Here is a 23,621-nt window from a genome sequence, read left to right as displayed (position 1 = left end):
TTGTTTGAAACGTGAACAGTTGACTTTACTTCAAATAATGGGGCATGTCTTGTCTTTGCTTCAGAGTAGCCTGGCCAAAATCCAACTAGAAATGTGGAGGCAATTTATTTTATCAAGACTTCCTCCAGCCTCCTTTTCTATTGGTTTTCATATCAACTTTCTTTCATTGTCCAGAAGCCAAAGGCACAATCCTTGTCATATCAGCAACACATCCTAGTTGCTGCTATTCGATTCCCTGTCTTTAGAAGTTTCTAACAGAGATTTATCTCTCACAACTGCTCGCATTAGGTGTGCTGTTTTTTTTATTTATTTCACCTTTATTTAACCAGGTAGGCTAGTTGAGAACAAGTTCTCATTTGCAACTGCGACCTGGCCAAGATATAGCATAGCAGTGTGAACAGACAACAGAGTTACACATGGAGTAAACAATTAACAAGTCAATAACACAGTAGAAAAAGAGTCTATATACATTGTGTGCAAAAGGCATGAGGTAGGCGAATAATTAAAATTTTGCTGATTAACACTGGAGTGATAAATGTTCAGATGGTCATGTACAGGTAGAGATACTGGGGGGCAAAAGAGCAGATGGGGATGAGGTAGGTGAAAATGGGTGGGCTATTTACCAATAGACTATGTACAGCTGCAGCGATCGGTTAGCTGCTCAGATAGCAGATGTTTGAAGTTGGTGAGGGAGATAAAAGTCTCCAACTTCAGCGATTTTTGCAATTCGTTCCAGTCACAGGCAGCAGAGAACTGGAAGGAGAGGCGGCCAAATGAGGTGTTAGCTTTATGGATGACGGCGCGTGCGACGGGTGGGTGTTGCCATCGTGACCAGTGAACTGAGATAAGGCGGAGCTTTACCTAGCATGGACTTGTAGATGACCTGGAGCCAGTGGGTCTGGCGACGAATATATAGCGAGGGCCAGCCGACTAGAGCATACAGGTCGCAGTGGTGGGTGGTATAAGGTGCTTTAGTAACAAAACGGATGGCACTGTGATAAACTGGATCCAGTTTGCTGAGTAGAGTATTGGAAGCTATTTTGTAGATGACATCGCCGAAGTCGAGGATGGGTAGGATAGTCAGTTTTACTAGGGTAAGTTTGGCGGTGTGAGTGAAGGAGGCTTTGTTGCGGAATAGAAAGCTGATTCTAGATTTGATTTTAGATTGTAAACTCTCCTTCCAGACTCATATCAAACATCTCCAGTCTAGCCAGACACCTAGGTACTTATAGATGTCCACATATTCTAGGTTGGAACCATCCAGGGTGGTGATGCTAGTCGGGCGTGCGGGTGCAGGCAGCGAACGGTTGAAAAGCATGCATTTGGTTTTACTAGTGTTTAAGAGCAGTTGGAGGCCACGGAAGGAGTGTTGTATTGCATTGAAGCTCGTTTGGAGGTTAGATAGCACAGTGTCCAAGGACGGGCCGGAAGTATACAGAATGGTGTCGTCTGCGTAGAGGTGGATCAGGGAATTGCCCGCAGCAAGAGCAACATCATTGATGTATACAGGGAAAAGAGTCGGCCCGAGAATTGAACCCTGTGGCACCCCCACAGAGACTGCCAGAGGACCGGACAGCATGCCCTCCGATTTGACACACTGAACTGCAAGGCAGTCATCAGAAAAACAGAGGCTACTGAGTCTGCCGATAAGAATATGGTGATTGACAGAGTCTAAAGCCTTGGCAAGGTCGATGAAGACAGCTGCACAGTACTGTCTTTTATCGATGGCGGTTATGATATCGTTTAGTACCTTGAGCGTGGCTGAGGTGCACCCCCGTGACCGGCTCTGAAACCAGATTGCACAGCGGAGAAGGTACGGTGGGATTCGAAATGGTCAGTGACCTGTTTGTTGACTTGGCTTTCGAAGACCTTAGATAGGCAGGGCAGGATAGATATAGGTCTGTAACAGTTTGGGTCCAGGGTGTCTCCCCCTTTGAAGAGGGGGATGACTGCTGCAGCTTTCCAATCCTTGGGGATCTCAGACGATATGAAAGAGAGGTTGAACAGGCTGGTAATAGGGGTTGCGACAATGGCGGCGGATAGTTTCAGAAATAGAGGGTCCAGATTGTCAAGCCCAGCTGATTTGTACGGGTCCAGGTTTTGCAGCTCTTTCAGAACATCTGCTATCTGGATTTGGGTAAAGGAGAACCTGGAGAGGCTTGGGCGAGTAGCTGCGGGGGGGGGGCGGAGCTGTTGGCCAAGGTTGGAGTAGCCAGGAGGAAGGCATGGCCAGCCTTTGAGAAATGCTTGTTGAAGTTTATGATAATCATGGATTTATCGGTGGTGCCCGGGTTACCTAGCCTCAGTGCAGTGGGCAGCTGGGAGGAGGTGCTCTTGTTCTCCATGGACTTCAGTGTCCCAGAACTTTTTGGAGTTAGAGCTACAGGATGCAAATTTCTGCCTGAAGAAGCTGGCCTTTGTTTTCCTGACTGACTGCGTGTATTGGTTCCTGACTTCCCTGAACAGTTGCATATCGCGGGGACTATTCGATGCTATTGCAGTCCGCAATAGAACGGTGTATAACTCGAATTGCATTTTCGCAAATGGTTAAATTACGTTTTAATTTGTTGCTTCATTACAGGAGTTGCATGTTCAATAATAGGCTATAGCCTTTTGAGTAAGATTGTTGCATGTTTCCAATAAGCTCTTAATGAAACATGTCTGGCCCTTGTATGCATGCATAGTATCAGAGAGGAAGAGGCAAAGCGAGAGGTTTCATTCCCGCCAAAATAAGCCCAATGCGTTTCTATGGGCTTATTTTGGGCCTAAACTTGTCGCCTGCCTTCGCCTTGTGACGACTCCCATTGTTAGTGCGGAAACATTAGCATCTCGTCATCATATACAGATCTCTGTCATTTTACTGTTTGAAAAAATGTGTTTGTTGACCGGTTAATGAGGGTCAGTTAGATGGCAGCAAAATGTACCAGAATTTGCATCCCTAATTCAGAGTAAAAATGTGTTACACTCAACTCTGGTTATTTACATCAACACTGGGGTTCTCTAACACCACGCAGTCACCTGAGTGTTAAATTAACTCCTGAAACGACACTAGACATGTTACACTGATAAACTGTTGATAACACTGGCCTATTTGTTGTCTACCAAAAAATACACATTTATTTATTTCACCTTTATTTAACCAGGTAGGCAAGTTTAGAACAAGTTCTCATTTACAATTGCGACCTGGCCAAGATAAAGCAAAGCAGTTCCACACAACACAGAGTTACACATGGAGTAAAACAAACATACAGTCAATAATACAGTAGAAAAATAAGTCTATACAATGTGAGCAAGTGAGGTGAGATAAGGGAGGTAAAGGCAAAAAAGGCCATGGTGGCGAAGTAAATACAATATAGCAAGTAAAACACTGGAATGGTAGATTTGCAGTGGAAGAATGTGCAAGGTAGAGAGAAATAATTTCTTGCAAAGGAGCTAAATAAATACAGTAGGGGGAGAGGTAGTTGTTTGGGCTAAATTATTACACTGCTGGGTCACTGACTCCCTTCTATTCTCCTACTCTCTGCTCAATAAAATTACAGTAAATATTTAAAGACAGACATCATGACAAAGATATCAACTATGCCAGTACTGTCTGTATATGTAAAATTATTAACAGAATACCAGATATATACCCATAACATAGATGTGTCAATGTTTTTAAACTACCTATCATTTTAAACTTATCAGAATACTTTGCCTCAATGATTAAACTCTAATATCAGGAGTTTAACACTAATGCTTAAGCACTATAAAAAAATATCTACAATTTAAAAAAACTGATTCCAAAGGTTTTTATGTAGAACCCTTTCTTGCCTTTCCAAGAATCATCAAATAACCCTTTCTTCCAAAAACTGTTCTTAGGATGAAAAAGTTCTAAATGGAACCTGTATGGTGCTATAAAGAACCATTAAAAAAAAGGTTCTATATGGCACCAAAAAAGGGTTCCGCTATAGTTACAACCCATACTTAGTCAAACGACCTCAATTGACCCAAGGCCATACGTGAGTCTTTCACAAGACACCATCACATAGTCATATACAATGCATTCGTAAAGTATTCAGACCCCTTCCCCTTTTCCACATTTTGTTACATTACAGCCTTATTCTAAAATGTATTTAAATTTTATTTTTATATACACAACCCATAATGACAAAGCGAAAACCAGGTTTTTAGAAATATTTGCAAGTGTATTAAACAGAAATACCTTATTTACATAAGTATTCAGACCCTTTGCTCGAAGACTCAAAATTGAGCTCAGGTGTATCCTGTTTCCATTCATCATCCTTGATTCTACAACTTGATTGAAGTCCACCTGTGGTGAATTCAATTGATTGGACATGATTTGGAAAGGCACACACTTGTCAGTAGGCCACCGTTGACAGTAGAGGTCGACCGATTTTTCAAAAACCGATACCGATTTTTATATATATATATATATATATATATATATATATATATATATATTTTTGTTGTTGTTGTAATAATGACAATTTCAACAATACAGAATAAACACTTATTTTAACTTAACTTTATACATCAATAAAATAAATGTAGCCTCAAATAAATAATGAAACATGTTCAATTTGGTCTAAATAATGCACAAACAGTGTTGGAGAAGAAAGTAAAAGTGCAATATGTGCCATGTAAGAAAGCTAATGTTTAAGTTCCTTGCTCAGAACATGAGAACATATGAAAGTTGGTGGTTCCTTTTAACATGAGACTTGAATATTCCAAGGTAATAGGTTTTGGGTTGTAGTTAATATAGTATTTATAGGACTATTTCCCTCTATACTATTTGTATTTCATATACAGTGCCTTGCGAAAGTATTCGGCCCCCTTGAACTTTGCGACCTTTTGCCACATTTCAGGCTTCAAACATAAAGATATAAAACTGTATTTTTTGTGAAGAATCAACAACAAGTGGGACACAATCATGAAGTGGAACGACATTTATTGGATATTTCAAACTTTTTTAACCAATCAAAAACTGAAAAATTGGGCGTGAGAAACAAGATTTTCTGGTCTGATGAAACCAAGATTGAACTCTTTGGCCTGAATGCCGAACGTCATGTCTGGAGGAATCCAGGCACCGTTCATCACCTGGCCAATACCATCCCTACGATGAAGCATGGTGAAGAATCATGCTGTGGGGTTGTTTTTCAGCGGCAGGGATTGGGTGACTAGTCAGGATCGAGTGAAAGATGAACGGAGCAAATTACAGAGATCCTTGATGAAAACCTGCTCCAGAGCGCTCAGGACCTCAGACTGGGCGAAGGTTCACCTCCTAACAGGACAACGACCCTAAGCACACAGCCAAGACAATGCAGGAGTGGCTTTGGGACAAGTCTCTAATTGTCCTGAGTGGCCCAGCCAGAGCCCGGACTTGAACCCCATCGAACCTGAAAATAGCTGTGCAGTGACGCTCCCCATCCAACCTGACAGAGCTTGAGAGGATCTGCAGAGAAGAATGGGAGAAACTCCCCAAATACTAGTCTGCCAAGCATGTAGCATCATACCCAAGAAGCCTTGAGGCTGTAATAGCTGCCAAAGAGGCTTCAACAAAGTACTGAGTAAAGTGTCTGAATACTTATGTAAATGTAATAGAAAAGGCTTTAACGTAAAAAAAAATATGGAAATAGTAAAGGTATTTTTAAAAGCACTGTATGTAATAGCATAACAGATTAGTTATACTGGAATGACTCTCACTGTTGCACAAAAAGCTGTGCGCAAACCACGGGCCAATATATTCTGAGTCAGTGCCCCTACATTTGAATTATCACTAAAATAACCTTTTTTTCTAACTGCGAAGAACCGTTGAAGGGCTTTTCGTTGTGTAGAAAACACATCGCACCGATTTGACAGTCTGACGTTCATTCGCTTGCTGACGACGCGGTGTGTTTTAGGGACCACCCGCCAGTGGGCGACTGACAGCCGCCATTTTCACCTGTGTGAGTTTCCTTTTGCGAGGATGGATACTTCGTTTTTGATTGTACTCTCAATTTAAAGTACTCTCTAAACTGTATAAACACAAGTTAATCAGGCTGCTGAGCAAATTACACTATTTAAATTCTTTGCAGTTGAAAAAAGGGTTCTCTCTTCTTTTAGTGGTAATTAAAATGTAGGGGCGGTGACTCAGAATATTTTGGGCCGTGCTTTGTGCACAACTCTTTGAGCAACCGTGAGTTGAGTCATTCCAGTTGAACTAATCTGTTATGCTATTACATACACTGCAGAACCTTATCCCTCTGCAAAGAACCCTTTGGAACCCTTTTTTTCTAAGTGTCTGTCAATCTGTATGTATATACAGAGTGTATATCTCTCTGTCTGGATGTCAGCCTCTGTATTTGTTTGTCTACTGGTTTTATTTTCAAATTGAGGACTAGAAAAAGTAATCGATTTGAGGACAATAATTATTGTTAAAATCAGTTCGGGGTTAAACAAAAGATGACCAGGAGGAGAGAACAAAGGAGGTAGAGGAAGAGAACATATGAGAGTGGGATGAGGCCTTACCAATGAGTCAATGACAATTTTGTGCTGTCTCCTTCATTTGTATCCCTCTATCATGTCTCCCTCTACCTTCTTTCTGCCTCCTTATTTATTATTTTATTTTTTTCTCCAGTGTCCCAGATTGCTCTGCCCCTCAGGCATGGTCTCCTTCCTTTTCTCACACTCTCCCTTTTCTCACACTCCCTTTTCGTTCTCTTTTTTTCATATATACTTCTCCCTCTTTCACCCCCTTCTCTCATTTGGCCTATAAACTTTTGATAAAGAGAGCGGGACAGATAGAGGGGAGAGACGGAGGGGATAGTGATATGAGCACATGTACTGTACTTGCTGCAGGGCTGACCTGCTGCTTATTGCACAGCAAAATGTACCTTTTTACACCACCTTTAACCTTGAAACCTGAACCCTTAAACAAACCATACAGTAGGTCAGATTTAGAATCACAAAACTGAGCCCTAGCCACTAGCCTGTAATATTCCACTTTTTAAAATCTCTCAATTCTTTCTCTCCCTCTTCTCCACCCTCTCTCCCTTTCTTTTCTCTAGTGAGGCTACATGACAGTATCTCAGAGGAAGGCTTTCACTACCTTGTCTTTGATCTGTAAGTATAACACGTGCACATTTCAGGCTTGTGAATGAGCTTTATTATGTATGATAACAGTCATGTTCTCTCTCTCTCTTTCAGGGTGACGGGAGGAGAGTTGTTTGAGGACATCGTTGCTAGGGAGTACTACAGCGAGGCTGATGCCAGGTGGGCAATCCCTATTTACTGTTACCATGGTTACTGTGCCGCACAGCGCGGGTCAAAACCGTGGGAGAGTGGCGTTATTTCACGTGGCGTGCGCACACACACAGGCTGACTATGGGTTTCCTTGTATTCATGTCTGCTGCATTGTCATGTCTTGTTATCCCTCTCTCCTCCCTCTTCCTATATATCCTATAACCCATTCTCTTCTTCCCCTCTCATCTCTTTCCCTTTTGTTTCCTTCCTATCTCTACTCCCTCTCTCTTCCCTCCCTCTCACTCTCTTCTCCTCAATCTTGCTGTGAGGTGATGCCCTTTGTTGCATTAAGGGAAGTGTCCATGAAATAATTTGATTAGTGCTGACCAGGGCTTTAGACACACACACACACACACTCTACAAGCCACATGGGGTCAGCAACACGCCCTTCCCAAGACTGATTTGACCTTTCACCTCTGAGCCTCACAACCAGCAGACCGTCTTAACAGTATTTTTGCTAGCTGGCTTATCCATTTGGGGTACTTGGGAAGTCTCAAAAGAACATAGGCCAAGTTGGTCAAATGCTTATGAGGGGGTACTCCAGGCATAGCAAAATGTGATATGGGTACAGTAATGAAAAGTTTTAAAGCAACTATTTATAATAAATCTGTCTCACTACTTTGTCTCTTTCTTTGTCAGACCTGTTGAGCTTTCTGTACAAACCAGGCATGTGTTTAGTGATGAAAAGATGACTGATTGTTTTCTCCTTTTCTCACGCTCAACCCCCTTCTCTCCCTTTCCTCTCCAGTCAGTGTATCAACCAGATCTTGGAGAGTGTCCAACATATCCACCAACATGACATCGTCCACAGGGACCTCAAGGTGTGTGTGTGTTTCTGTGGTGTGCGTGTGTGTTGCTTTAACTACCACACACACACACCTCTGTTCGTGGCCATGGCAACGCACTGCTCTCATCTCCCTTTTTATCCCCCTCTCTCTCTCTCCACTCGCTCCCCTCCCTTTCACAAAGGCCCGCTCTCTCTCTCTGTTGACCTCTTTAGCCCTCGTCTTTTCTCACTGCCTCTTTTTTTCACTCTCTCTTCTGCACTAGGGGTATGAACGTTTTAAAATGAAATTGGGTTAACATTAAGAAGAAGTCCTTAACTGCACTGTGAATGTAATTTTGTTATCACAAAACTCCCACTAACAGGTCCCCATCATCATCATCATAAAGGGAAAATAAGAATGTAACAAATACGTAATGCAACAATGCTGTAATGTTATTAGAAGTTATTTGTATTTCTTTGCTGCTTTATTAACTGGAGCTCTACTGCAGGGAGAGAAGCAACTCATGCAGGGAGTGGGGTAGGGGGCAGTGTGTATCTGAAGGACAAGGGGAGCAGGGAGATGGCAACCAAGTCCACTCGCACCGGTAGACTAACTTATTGCTAGTTATTTATCTCATCTTGTTACATAGTGCCCGTCTTGACTACATCAAACCGAGAGAAGCTAGCAAACGTTAGCTTCCGACCTACTGTTAATATCAACCACTCCATTCAGATTATTAAGTAGCAGCCTACCTGTTGGCTCTTGGTGTTGTAGCTTGTCCTTCTCTTTTAGTTAACTTTTGGTTCTGTCATTACAATTCCATCTTCCATTTATTAGCCTAGATATCGCCTAATAACTTGCCACACCGAGGCACTAGCTCTGACTGTAGCCTAGTGCTGGGTTAATGACTTGTGATTGGATGATAGAAAGCGGCACTCGTGAAAAGCAAGCGCAGCAGCATAAATTATAATGTTCTCTCTCTGCGTGAAGGGTGATAGAAACCATCTGCATTGTGAATTCACTGTGCTGGGAGAGTGAGTGCAACCTTGTGGTGTACTCTCTCCAATTTTGAGTTTAAAAAAATAAATAAAAAATCCTCCCCCTCCCCCCTTTCTGCCATTTGGCAGTACGTTCAACTGCAGACCACACGTAACCACGCCAGCCCAAGACTTCCACGTCTGGTTAATCAGCTTCTTGGCAAAAGGATAAATGCTCACTAACAAAGATGTAAACAACCGGCCTCACAACCGCAGACTACATGTAGATGAGCAGTTTGCCAATGTCAGAGTTGTGATCAGAGTGCCCCATGGTGGGGTTATGGTATGGGTATGCATAAGCTATGGACAACCAACACAATGCACAGAAATACCATGAGATTGAGGCATATTGTGAAGCACAGGTATCTGTATTCCCAGTTGTGAAATCCAAAGATATGGGCCTAATTAATTTATTTCACTTGATTGATTTCCTCATATGAACGTTAACTCAGTAAAATCAATTAAATTGTTGTATGTTGCCTTTATATTTTTATTCAGTGTGTATTTGTGTGTGTGTGTGTGTGTGTGTATATATATGACAGCTTGAATCGCTCTACTGAGGTTAGCTGTATTACCTATTGTGTGCTGTCTGCTTCGTTGGCCTTTTTTCCTGAGTGGGCTTTTACTGCAGTCCTTTACACACACACACGCACGCATGCGCATGCAGTCTGCAGTGCTGTCTAAATGACTCTCAAGTGGTTTCCATGGCTACCACCATATGTCAATATATGGCTGCAGAGATAATTGTAGGAGAGATGGAGACCCACACACTGTCAAATGTGGACAATTCCAAAACGGCTTAAAGGAAAAATCCACTCAAAGGGCTCTATATTTGGTTGGTGTTAAAGGGGCGCTGGTGTCAAAACGCACGTTAGTTTACAATTTCATCATGTAAAATCAGGCGTTTTCCAGCCCTAACGCCAGGTTTGGCAATTTTACATCAGCCCGCTTCAGCTCAGCTGGAAAAACATGATCTCAAGTGATAATTTCAGGCAGCACTGATAGCAATATTTAAGACTAACCAAAATCTGGTTTTAGTGATAACTTGGCTGGTTATGGCATGGGTTTTGACAATGGAAAAGCAGCCTATCCAGCCGTGACACACACTGCCCATATGTGCATGAAACGAGTAGCCTAAAGTGCTTTTGGTGCACGTTTACTTCGTATTTAGAAACATAAAAACAAATGTTTTCCCACTTTTTCTTTCATTCTAAAACCAAGCATGGCCTCCCCTCTTCGATGAAGGCTTCTTTATTTGTCTGCCGAATGCCAAGTAGTCAAGACTGTCGATAAACAGTTTGACTCCTGAGACCGCTTGGAAATAGATCTTCATCACCAAAGTTTTATTAAAATATCAAGTTTGAGAGGAGTACAACGGTGAGCTGACATTCCCTTTTTTTAAATCTATGTATTGTAGGCAGGCCCACGTTTATTTTAGGCATCCAGGTAAAACAAATTGACGTGCATTACACCCTCTCCATGATGTAGACTATGTGTCCATGCCCACCGTGAAACGAGAGATGAGAACCTGAATACCGGTGAACCTCGTATTTAGAAGTTACCTGTAAAAAAATATATAAATATTTATATTTTTTTAATTGCTTGTTTTCATATGTTAAACACCCAATACTTGCCCTAGGCCTGCTATGGCAAAGGCTGGTTCAACAGCAATGTGTCTTTTAACATGTTTGTTTGTTTGTTTAAAAAAAAATGTTTTGCTTGTTTTTCATTAAATTTGTATTACAATCCAACTTAGAATGATTCACCTTCATGGCGACAATGTCCGTGGCACGCTTGCAATGCCACTGCTGGAGATTGTGTGAATGTGATCTGATCTGTGAAATGGTTCTGATTTTATGTTCATAAAACATAGGCCTATTTGGGAAATGTAAAGGTGAGTGGAAATTCTCCCTTTCTCCTCATATTGGATCTTTGTCCAGCTCCTGTGAAAAGTTTGGATGTGCGTAAAACCCTCCATAGTCGGTGTTTTAATATTCTATGCCCACGGGGAGAAATGATGGTGCCAGGCTTTTTTTTTTAAACAAGTTGTTGTGGTGTTTTTACATGTAACCTTTTATTTAACTAGGCAAGTCAGTTAACAAATTCTTATTTACAATGATGGACTACAGGGCAACAGATGGTTTACTGCCTTGTTCAGGGGCAGAATGACAGGGGTTTACCTTGTCGGCTCGGGGATTCGATCCAGCAACATTTCGGTTACTGGCCCAACGTTCTAAGTAATTGCATGGCTTCAATTGCATTCACACTGATATAGGGGCCTACTGTAAATTACATTCACACTGATATAGGGGCCTACTACTGTAAATTACATTCACACTGATATAGGGGCCTACTGTAAATTACATTCACACTGATATAGGGGCCTACTGTAAATTACATTCACACTGATATAGGGGCCTACTGTAAATTACATTCTCACTGATATAGGGGCCTACTGTAAATTGCATTCACACTGATATAGGGGCCTACTGTAAATTGCATTCACACTGATATAGGGGCCTACTGTAAATTGCATTCACACTGATATAGGGGCCTACTGTAAATTACATTCACACTGAAATAGGGGCCTACTGTAAATTACATTCACACTGATAGGGGCCTACTGAAAATTACATTCACACTGATATAGGGGCCTACTGTAAATTGCATTCACACTGATATAGGGGCCTACTGTAAATTGCATTCACACTGATATAGGGGCCTACTGTAAATTGCATTCACACTGATATAGGGGCCTACTGTAAATTGCATTCACACTGATATAGGGGCCTACTGTAAATTGCATTCACACTGATATAGGGGCCTACTGTAAATTGCATTCACACTGATATAGGGGCCTACTGTAAATTACATTCACACTGATATAGGGGCCTACTGTAAATTGCATCATGGCTGAACGAATAATTTGAAACAAATTTGGGGCGGCAGGTGTGGTTATGTGGACTACAAATGTTCAAGTTAACCTATTTAGCAAAGATAGGTCTACATGTTATTTTGTTTCTGTAAGCCATTTCACAAACTTAAACTAACATTGGAGTTGATTCTAAGGCAATGCATAAAATACCCTAAATATACAATTTGAAGCAAACAGATATTTCGCCGTGAAGCACGTTCTGATTGGCCAGTGAGGGCTAAGCCTCGACTTGTTTGTTCATGAAAACCCAGCCCTTTCACGCTAATGCTAGCAAGTGCCAGTGGTGGAAAAAGTACCCAATTGTGATACTTGAGTAAAAGTATAGATACCATAATATAAAGTCACCCAGTAAAATACTACTTGAGTAAAAGTATTTGGAGGGAGGGAGAGAATCTCATGCCACTGTATATAGACTTTCTTTTTGTTCTATTGTGTAATTGACTACGCTTGTTTTTATTCCATGTAACTCTGTTGTTTCTGTCACACTGCTTTGCTTTATCTTGGCCAGGTCGCAGTTGTAAATGATGGTTCTCAACTGGCTTACCTGGTTAAATAAAGGTGAAATAAATTTTTAACAAATTTTAAAAAAATCTCTCTCATATCTCAAAAGTATAAATCACTTCAAATTCCTTTTATCAAGCAAAGCAGACCGCACCATTTTATTGTTTAAAACATTTCCGGATAGGCAGGGGCACTCTCCAACACTGACATCATTTACAAATGCATTTGTGTTTAGTGAGTCTGCCAGATCAGATGCAGTAGTGATGAAAGGGGATGTTCTCTTGGTAAGTGTGTGAATTGGACCATTTTTCTGTCCTGCTATGCATTCAGAATGTAACAAGTACTTTTGGGTGTCAAGGAAAATGTATAGAGTAAAAAGTACTTTATTTTCTTTAGGAATGTAGTGAAGTCAAATTTGTCAAACCCACCTTCAGTAAAAATACCCTAAAGTACTACTTAAGTACTTTACACCACGGGCAAGTGTGCCGATTTTAATTGTGGTAGTGAAAATGAACCTTCAGTGCTACCGCTTGTGCTTAGAATTACCATTGTGTTAGTTTTGGGGCTCTTATCTTAAACTTATCTTTGGTATTTTGTTCATTAGTCCAAAAAATGTTTTGCATGTCGGCAGGGAAGTTTTCAAAAATATTGGACTTTCAAGAAGCAAAGTGTCACCGGCCTCATGATGTAAAATACAGGGGTCAGCAAGCCGCGGCTCTTCAACATCCCCCTTGCGACTCCCTGGCTATTTATTTACTGAACATAAAATATAAACGCAACATGTAAAGTGTTGGTCCCAATATCCCCAAAAGGTACCATACGAACACAAGCGTAATTTCTCTCAAGTTTGTACGCAAATTTGTTTACATCCCTGTTAGTGAACTTTTCTCATTTGCCAAGATAATCTATCCACTTGATAGGTGAGGCATATCAAGAATTTGATTAAACAGCATGATCATTATACAGATGCACCTTGTGCTGAGGACAATAAAAGGCCACTCTGAAATGAGCAGTTTTGTCATACAACACAATGCCACAGATGTCTCAAGTTTTTGGGGAGTGTGCTGTTGCCAGAGAATTGAATGTTCATTTCTCTACCATAAGCTCTACCATAGAGAATTTGGCAGTACGCTCTACCGGCCTCACAACCGCAGACCACACGTAACCATGCCAGCCAAAGACAGCCAGATTCTTGGCAAAGGATAAATGCTCACTAAAGTAATTGTAAACAAATGTATGCACAAAATTTGTGAAGCGCTTAGTTCATATGGAATGTTTTTGATATCTTTTATTTCTGCATGTGAAACTTGGGACAAGTTGCATTTTATTTTTGTTCAGTGTAGTTAAAGCAGTATAATAAATATTGAGGACAATCAAACCTTCTGTTTCCATTATAATACTTGTGTATGTGTGTCGTTATTCAATTTCTTGCAGAGCGTTATGCGAATAATTCAATTAATCACTGCAGAACAATATTTCCTTTGTTGGTAGTTTAATTATTATTATTTTTTTTAAATCAATGTATGTTCACAAGATTCAATTCTCCCTGCAACTTCACCAGTCAGATGCTACAACTGCTCTGTGACCCTGAATGCTAGATTTCGTGGTAATGTGATCCGACCGATATCCGTGGTGCTGAATATCATATATTGCCACTATTGCACGTGCAAAGGACAAAAATGTATTGTGCGGCAACCTCAACACTTGTCGCTTCCAGTCATTAAAGTTTGACCCCTGACCTAGTACAATGTAAGGCATTGTTTAGGTAGCTACATAAGAGAATCAAAAACTTAATACTCCTCTCCCTCCTTCATTTCTCTCTTCTTTTTTTTCTCTCCCAACTGAATTGAATAATAATCTTTATTGACAGGATATGGATGTATAAATGTTGGCAAAGCCAAAGAGTTTGAAGCACATTTAGGGTTTACATATAGACCAATGCATCTCTGTCCCTCTCCACACCCCCCCCCCCTTTACACACAAACAAACACACTTTCTCTCCACCCCTTCAGCCTGAAAATCTGTTGCTGGCCAGTAAGATGAAGGGCGCAGCGGTGAAGTTGGCAGACTTTGGCCTGGCCATTGAGGTGCAGGGAGACCAACAGGCATGGTTCGGTAAGACCGCGCGCACACACACTCTTTATGGACAGTGTTTTGTCATAAGAAACACACACTGAGTGTACCAAACGTTATGAACTCTCTCCATGACAGACTGACCAGGTGAAAGCTATGATCACTTTTTTAAATCTACTTCAATAAATGTAGGGGAGGAGACGGGTTAAAGAAGGATTTTTTGAGCCTTGAGACGATTGAGACCTGGATTGTGTGTGTGTGTGCCATTCAGTGGGTGAATGGGCAAGACAAAAGATTGAAGTGCCTTTGAACGGGGTATGGTAGTAGGTGCCAGGCCCACCGGTTTGTGTCAAGAACTGCTGCGGTGTTTCTTTTTTTCATGCTCAACCGTTTCCCCGTGTGCATCAAGAATGGTCCACCACCCAAAGGACATCCAGCCAACTTGACACAACTGTGGGAAGCATTGGAGTCAATATGTGCCAGCATCCCTGTGGAACACTTTCGACACCTTATATAGTCCATGCCCTGACGAATTGAGGCTGTTCAGAAGGCAAAGGGAGGGGTGGGTACATTTTGAGTAACCTTCATCAGACCTAAATCTTCTTTTTCTGCCTGGCAGGTTTCGCGGGCACCCCTGGCTACCTGTCCCCTGAGGTCCTGAGGAAGGACCCCTATGGCAAGCCTGTGGACATATGGGCCTGTGGTGAGCCTTTAACCTCTAACTGTAGGTGAAGAACAAATAGACGTGTTGGCTGACAACGTCACGAAAATGATGTGCGCACATCGATGGGGCCTGAAGCCTGCTTTTTGATTCTGAACAGTCAGATACTGTAGCTAGCAACAATGACAATAATCTGCCATGGGGGGAATCGTAGGTGGCTCGTTTAAGCTAGCTTTATCATGTTACTGATACAATGTCTTGTTTTTAGGTGTTTTTGACTGATTTTTATGTCAATACTAATGTGACAAAAAAAAAATCGCTAGCTATCCAACAACTGTAATGGTGTATTTGCGACAAGTGCTCGTTGTGCAACTATGTTTTCAATAAACATTTGGAGACAAAATAGAAGTTGCATGTCAACAGTCTAAGCCATCCCTGTCTGTTTTGACCCATAGTTACGCACGCATCTAAAGATGGGCTATGGTGCAGAGATCATACATCTTACACCAGTTTTTACAGACAATCTAACCGCTCTCTTTCTCTCTGTCTCTCTCAACCTCTCCAGGTGTTATTCTGTATATCTTGTTGGTTGGCTATCCTCCATTCTGGGATGAAGACCAACACAAACTCTACCAGCAGATCAAGGCTGGGGCCTATGATGTGAGTCGGTTTGTGTAGGGTACAGTGTAGAGGTTGGCTGCACAGCTGGTTACTTTTTAATAGTGTCCGATGGAGAGCTGCACCTCAGCTATTGATCCCGTCAGCCTCCTGACGCATTGCAGAGGGGGGTGTTTGTGTGTGTGTGTGTGTGTGTGTGCGTGCAAGGGGTTATCCTCTCCTTGTCTCTAGTATTCCGGTTACACAGTTAATGAAGACTGGTACTGAGATTTAACATGGCAGACATTCATATACACACACATTTCATGTGTCTTAGCGTTCTGGATTATAGGAAGACATTGTTTACATGATATGAAACATGAAGAAGTACATTTGTGTTGCGTACATAATGCAAATGCTGGTCTCTGTATTTCTGTTCCTTTTCCTGCCTCGTCTCTAGTTTCCCTCTCCCGAATGGGACACCGTTACGCCAGAGGCTAAGAACCTGATTAACCAGATGTTGACTATTAACCCTTCCAAGAGAATCACTGCTGATCAGGCTCTCAAACACCCATGGATCTGCGTAAGTACACACACAAACCTGTTTATGGCAACACCAAATCACATTCGCCTCACATACTGCTTTGTGTATTGTGTATAGGGTTTTATTGTAGTTAACTTTCAAAGTTCACCTGTACTACCAATATTGTTTAAACTTTTATGGAGTTTTATCACATGACGTCTAGTGCCCTTTTTTTGGGTACTTCAGATTATCACAGGTGTCTGTAATTATGTCTGGCACTCTGTGGCCTCATCACATTAAAATAATCAAATAAAGATGCTTTTAGAAATGAAACGGAATGATAAAGATGTAAATGTGTCGGTATGACATGTCCTTTATTGTACCATGTCTGTCTTTTGTAAATGATTTGGCTTCAAACTGGTGGCAGTTGTCAAAGTCAGAGTTAATTGAAAATAATGTCATTGTTGATTAGATGCTTTTTTTTTCTTTCAGTAATTCGGTTATTTTCTCTTGAACCATATGGCCTATTAGAAAACCATGGATAATATGGGCACAGATATAAAAACCTAATACTATATGTTAATACATTTTTCATAAATCTTCAGCTATACATTTCCAAAATTGTCGTAGACTATTATAAATTCCGCTAACTTTGGTAAATGACCGGTAGTTTTACAACCCTAATTGTGTAATACTTCTCTCTCACCTCCTATAGCAACGTTCCACCGTGGCGTCTATGATCCACAGACAGGAGACAGTGGAATGTCTGCGCAAGTTCAACGCTCGGAGGAAGCTCAAGGTACACTACTGCTACTGACCCCTACACGTCTCTTCCTCCTGCTTTCCTTCGCTACCTCCACCCCTTATACTGTTCCTCCTCTTCTTCCCTACACCTCTCCTTCTCCTTTGGCTCACTATACCTCTCCACCTCCTTTTCTCATCTCTATTCCTTCTTTATTCACACTCATCCTCCTGCTCCCTATATACCTCTCCTCCTAGACCACATCATTTTCTCCTTATTACCCCCCCTAGACCACATCCCCTTTCTCCTCATTACCCCCCCCAGACCACATCCCCTTTCTCCTCATTACCCCCCTAGACCACATCCTCCTTTTTCTCCTCATTACCCCCCTAGACCACATCCTCCTTTTTCTCCTCATTACCCCCCTAGACCACATCCTCCTTTCTCCTCATTACCCCCCCTAGACCACATCCTCCTTTTTCTCCTCATTACCCCCCTAGACCACATCCTCCTTTTTCTCCTCATTACCCCCCCTAGACCACATCCTCCTTTTTCTCCTCATTACCCCCCCTAGACCACATCCTCCTTTTTCTCCTCATTACCCCCCCTAGACCACATCCTCCTTTCTCCTCATTACCCCCCCTAGACCACATCCTCCTTTCTCCTCATTACCCCCCCCCCCCAGACCACATCCTCCTTTCTCCTCATTACCCCCCCCCCAGACCACATCCTCCTCTCTCCTTTTCTCCTCATTAACCCCCTCTTCTTAACTGCCCTTTACATATCATCTGTCTTTAATACTCATCTCCCCTGTCTGTCTTTCTCTCCTAGGGAGCGATCCTCACCACCATGCTGGTGTCCAGAACCTTCTCAGGTGGGTGTGTCTCCTCCCTCGCTCCAGTTAGAGTGAGGGGGGAGGACAGATGGAGCTCTACTCCCTCCTTCCCTCTCCTCCTCGGTGGAGTCCACCTAATGTAGGTTTTTAGGCCGAGTATGTGTGTGTGTGAGTGAGTACTCAAAGAAGTGTGTGTTCAGGACACATGTTCTGAAGGAGAGGAAGAGATGAAAGGAGCTCCTCTGCAAGTTCTGAGCAGGATGTCATAAGGTGTCAGTGCACCGAGGTGCTAGAAGGAGGTCATTGATTCTAGAATTGCAGACTGTTTTCTAGATTCTAGAATTCCAGCAGTACTGAGTTTTAGATTCTGTGTGTTCTGTATCTGTCTCTAACGTACCTCTCTCTCCCCTTGTCGGCTCTGGAGTGTGTGCGTGAGCGGTTTACTCAGGAGTGGTGGATGTCTGTGTGGTGTCACAAAGGGCACTATTTTAAAGGCTCTACTTTCACTCTTCTGCTACTTAAGATGATTAGGAATATAGGCCATCGGTCCCCGATTCAAACGTTTAAGATTAGACTGCATCGTTCCGCGGACTCCAAATGAAGCATGCATCGGTCAGAAAAAAACGATTATTGTGTTACGCATTTCTTTCTCATATTAGTTTCTTTCTGCCTTCTGAAAATACCTCCTATTTTATGACAACTGATGTGTCCTCTCCTTCTGTGGAACTAAGCATGTAACTGCATTGACAGTCATTGATTTTACAAGTCATTTTGCGTGCCGAACAGGCCCAGGCAATGTCAGTGACCTAGTCAAACTGTGCCCAGCTTCGCACGGTAGGCGGCCTGTTCCTGATCTTGCACATCTACTCGGCACCTTCAGCATTCAAATGCTGAAATGGCTTGCCTGATATTAGGCTTTATTAGTTATGTGACAACCTTTGTAATTTATCTGTGCGCTGTTAAAAGTAAGCTACCGGAGACCCTTCTGGCCATAGGCTACCTGTTGAACGGGGCTTACAATATATTTTATTTTGATTGTTCAGGTTCATCATCAGCAATAGTTTTGGTAGTTTGGTTTAAACAATCAGTGTTTCTGGTTGTTTTTAGATATACAGGGTGAAGGTGATGATTTCGAAAAGAAGTCCGTAATCACTTCGAGGCGCTGCACGGCAAAAGCGGGAGGCGAAAAGCAGCTCACCAGACTTCAAATGGTCAAAACCATTTGATTTTGAGATGAGGGTTGAATCCAAAGATGACTATATAGTGATAGCTCATTCGTAAACTAATATTGATGCATTACTAGCTCAAACACTTAATCTGCAAAAATGACAAATTTAATTAGAGGGTGATGGTTATTTCAGAACCAAAGAGCATCGATTTGTCGATGCTTATCGAATTGTCTTGAAATGGAAAGATGCTCATCCCTAGAGTGAAGACCTGGCCTTAAGGGAATAGGATTTTTGTGTCCTAAATGGCATCCTACTCCTCATATAGTGCACTACTTTTGGCTACTATATGGACAATAGGGTGTCATTTGAGATTGGTCACTGTATTGGGTTAGGCCAGCCCAGATTTGAATAGCTCCTCCCAACCTGAGTATTTCTGTCCAATAGTGGGCCGGCAGCATGCCAACCCTGCTGCTGTGTCCTCCACCGCCTCGCTGGCCCAGGAAGGTACGTCACAGAGACACGCCCTCTTACTTCCTCTACACACGCTTCCTAAGTCCCTCCCACTTCATTCTATAAGGGAGCACCATGTGCTTTTTTTTTTAACTTCTAAAGAGGAGCACCAGGTTATCTGGCCCCTTTATTTCCTGAATGCAGCTCACGTTAGCCTGAAACACATACACACTCATGTGAGACCATATGGATGTTTTTAAGGATGGCGCTAATACCATGGACACACAGGCTAAACACATCTAACTCTACACATTCTGTCAACAATACCACTTCGCCTCATGTCAACATCAGAAATCATCAAATTCATTAGCCTTACCATATCAACCCCCCTCCCCACCCTCCTCCTTTGGTTACGGCCATGAGGGGGTTGAGGGAGGCGGGAGGTGGGGGGCGTGTATCTGTGGCGACTGACTGACTGGGGGATGGACAGGAGCAGGGGAGGCATGCTGCCATCGTCTGACCTGGGTAAAGAGGGGGGAGAGTGGGTGGACTAAGGTCAGCGATCCCATGCGGACTAGGAAACGGTATAATGCTTCTGGAAGGGTTGGATAGGTGCAAGCAACATAGCAAATTCCACCCAGCCGATCATAGGGCAAATTGGAGCTACTACCATATTATTTACACCTATCAGATCCTTTCAGATTTACACAAGTGTCTCTAGGAAGTAGGGTAATAGTAGTATTGACCCAATAACAAGGGTGGGGGAGTTAGTCTCCCCTGAGCGTGCGATTGATGCTCTGGTTCTGCATGAGGATGGTTGACAGAGCTATACGCTAGAACCCTCCAATCACAGGCCTCTCCTCTGAGTGGACCAATCGCCTGCCAGTAAGTCCTGAAGACGGATGACATCATCACCCTATGAAAGGCATCTGCAGCTTAGCCTCCCTGCGATTTCACTGCTTTCCCCTCCACTGTGTATGGCTGAGGCAGACTGCTCTCTGCTTATGACCCTCCGTCTTACCCAGTCACATCGTCACACTGTAGCCCAGATGAATTACAGTGTGAACAATGTTGCCTTGCTGCATGTGGACTTGTATTCCCTATACAATCCGTTTCCCTTCCATTCTCTACTCCCTGAAGTGTGCACTCGTTCACTTTCACTCCCAGAGGTAAAAGGATTGGTATGAGTGCACACTTGGACACTTACAAGTTACTTCCTGTCTTCCTTGAAATAGCCACTGATCTGAGGTGACTGGACAGAGGAAAGGGAAGATGTTAGACAATGGCCACGTTCTAGTTAATTGCATTGCAAATGCCTGTCTGCCAGATCTCAGGTTTTTAACATGTCAGCTAATCTGATGCCCGACTGTGAGGATTTGGCATGCAGCCATTGGTTGATGCAATGCACCATTGCAATGTAGTTGGCCTGTGACGTGACCGATATGTCCGATGAAGATGTTGGAACGGGGACAATGCTTGCCCGCCCTGTGGGTGGCTGGGTAGAAGACGTGGCAGGTGTCAAAGGTTAACAAATCAAGGCCCAGCTCTGTTCTGCTGTTTGCTGAATGGAAGCTATGCACCTTTGGAACTGTTGTTGATGTGGATGCTGCATGGCTGGTCCACTGCGTGTTCCAGCCGTTCCGCTGTGTGATATAAAGTGCATGGCATGGAACAGCTCTGATCAAGGCTGCAACCCCAAGTCGGAGCAGCTGTCTGCTCCGCCCGCCACTCCGATAGGGCGCAAGACTGTTCCCTGTCGATACTGCCACACAGTAAGAACACACACACCAGCAGTGCACGAATCACCACCGACAACTGATGCCTGCTGCCTAAAACATGTCTCCCACCCTCCCTCCCTCTCCTTGTTTCTCTCACTCTGATAATGCACCACTGAGACTTCTCTTTCCATCTCTTTTCTTCGCCCTCTCTCCCACTTGTTAACGGAAGGTAAGGAACCCCAAGAGATTGCATGCATCCCAGAATTGCGTGCGTGTGTGTCAGTAATACTTTAGATGAGACCAGAGTGAGATGACTGACTGGAGCCTCCTAAAGGAAATCAATAGTTTACAGTAAGGTGACTAAACATCCGCCTCTTCTATAGCACGCTCATTCTCCCTGAAGTGTGCGCTTGTTCCCTCCCCTTCGTGGAATAGAATGCCTCTGGTGTCTGGAATATGGTGGGGATGCTCCCTTTAGTCCATGTTCACACCAATCCAATGCTTTTAAGTCCCTGAAAGGGTAGTTAAGTGCACACTGCCGGCAGAAGGCGTAGAGAAATCAGACTGCGGTCTAGGAGTGGTTGATGCTTGGACCAGGTTGGATGAATGTGAGGGAAGTGACTGGAGAGATGTTTGAAGTCCAGTGTAACTCTCTTATGCTGTATTCCCTTCTTTACAGCATGCAAAAGTTTACTGAACAAGAAGGCGGACGCTGCTAAGGTAATGGGTGAAATCTGATGTCATGTAGCTGTCACACACACTCCCTCTTCCTCTCTCTCTCTCTCTCTTTGGCTGACAGGGCTAGTGAAGAGATTGTTTGATTACTTGATTTAGTGGACAATTTAAAGGCTGTTGTATTTATAGAGGGAAATGAAAGAGAAATGAAGAAAGATATTACTCTCTTCAGTTTGTTAATTTTGTGTGTCTCAGCCCACGACCAACAACAACAGTAAGAACAGCATCGTGAGCGCTATAAATGCCATGAAGGACAACAGCATGGCTGCCTCACAGATGGTACAGAACCTTAACCACCTCTCATCCCATGTTCCCTAACCTTCTAGCACCCTAGCCTGCTTTCCTCCCTCCATTACCCTCATTGTATCTCTCTTCCTAGCACCCTAACCTCCTAGCACCTTAAAGTCCATACTCCCTTCCTAGCCCCCTAACTCGGCCCCCTAACCTCCATTCTCTTCCTAGTGGTCTTTTGTCTCTGTTGGCTGGAGTCTAAGATTGTTTCATGTTTGACCCTTCACAAACCTCTAACCCCTTCCCACACCGGCCTACATCTTAATATCAACTCGAACCCTAACCCCCAGGCACTTGTACAGACCTGGGTGTGTAACCAGATTTGTAACTCTATGCTCCTCTTCTACCAGGAATCTCAAAATACAGTGGTTGCTACTGATGGGATCAAGGTGAGGGTGTTTGTGTGCAGAGTTAGGTTAACAACATATGAATAAGGCTCACTATGTGTTATTAACCCCCCCCCCCCCCCCCCCTCTCTCTAGGGTTCTACAGAGAGTTGCAACACAAATGAGGATGAGGATATGAAAGGTAGGGAAATTACACTTATATTTCTTCTCCGCTTGCTTGCTCTTCTCTCTCCTTTTGCTTTGTTCTCTCTCTGTGATCTAACCATAGTTTCTGATAGATCTTCCTGTGCTCTATAGCTAGCAGTGTGTGTGTGTGTGTGTGTGTGACTCACCCGTGTATATGTGTGTACGTGTGTGCCTACGTGTTTGTGTGCATTATTTGCGTGTGTGGGTTCTAATCTAGGGGACAGCGTTGTGATGATGAGTCAGGGCAGTGCTACAGAGGAGATGCCCTCCCTTCTGACCTCTTCTGACAACTCGCCTGCCAGTAAGTGTTTTTCACGGCAACCACAACTTTTCGGGGATGTCCCTGGCAAAGACCCCACTCTTCCTGACCTTTGTGCCTCTTTTCTGCTGTGCGTCTTCTGACCTGTGTGTGTGTGTCCCTCTTTTTTCTGAGCCTTCAACATTGGGAATCTCTTCTGTACCCCCCCTTTTTTTGTTTTGTTGCTGAATCCCAAACCATTCCCTTCCCCTTCCTCTCACCCCTCTGCCTTCCATTTGCACATTCACACTTGCCTACACCACATGCACAAGTGCTCCAAAGCTGAGTCGTTTTTCCACTATAGTCATTTAGAAAATAAAAACCTGCCGAGTCACTCTTATCTTAAAAAGCGTGACAAGTTACAACAAGTGACATATCTTCCGTAGATTTTCACCAGATTGTCAGAGAGAACTTCATTGGTAACTACCTAGCTAGCTTGTAATCCTGGAAGTGTAGCCAGCCCTATGATAAT

At 43.0% G+C, this 23,621-nt stretch overlaps 1 protein-coding gene across 12 annotated transcripts in view; it reads left to right on the top strand.

Annotated features, from left to right (window-relative positions):
* Positions 1–23,621, top strand: part of LOC110498949 (calcium/calmodulin-dependent protein kinase type II subunit gamma) — a 39,423-nt gene that overhangs the window by 9,236 nt on the left and 6,566 nt on the right. For 2 of the 12 annotated variants that reach the window (XM_036955747.2, XM_036955743.2), the window contains exons 4-18: positions 7,050–7,104; positions 7,189–7,254; positions 8,033–8,105; positions 14,537–14,639; positions 15,217–15,300; positions 15,824–15,918; positions 16,316–16,438; positions 17,094–17,177; positions 17,952–17,994; positions 19,569–19,628; positions 21,972–22,012; positions 22,223–22,306; positions 22,669–22,707; positions 22,801–22,846; positions 23,069–23,152. In XM_036955747.2, coding sequence (XP_036811642.1) covers positions 7,050–7,104; positions 7,189–7,254; positions 8,033–8,105; positions 14,537–14,639; positions 15,217–15,300; positions 15,824–15,918; positions 16,316–16,438; positions 17,094–17,177; positions 17,952–17,994; positions 19,569–19,628; positions 21,972–22,012; positions 22,223–22,306; positions 22,669–22,707; positions 22,801–22,846; positions 23,069–23,152 — 1,080 coding nt within the window. The remainder of the gene's footprint in view (positions 1–7,049; positions 7,105–7,188; positions 7,255–8,032; positions 8,106–14,536; positions 14,640–15,216; positions 15,301–15,823; positions 15,919–16,315; positions 16,439–17,093; positions 17,178–17,951; positions 17,995–19,568; positions 19,629–21,971; positions 22,013–22,222; positions 22,307–22,668; positions 22,708–22,800; positions 22,847–23,068; positions 23,153–23,621) is intronic. The other 10 variants (XM_036955749.2, XM_036955745.2, XM_036955753.2 and 7 more) reach the window with 7 other exon arrangements.

Source organism: Oncorhynchus mykiss, chromosome 20, assembly GCF_057628025.1.
Source record: "Oncorhynchus mykiss isolate SJ-2025 chromosome 20, ASM5762802v1, whole genome shotgun sequence".
NCBI classification, from domain to species: Eukaryota; Metazoa; Chordata; class Actinopteri; order Salmoniformes; family Salmonidae; genus Oncorhynchus; species Oncorhynchus mykiss.
Note: the sequence above shows the minus strand (reverse complement) of the source record. Positions and strands in the feature narration are given on the sequence as shown.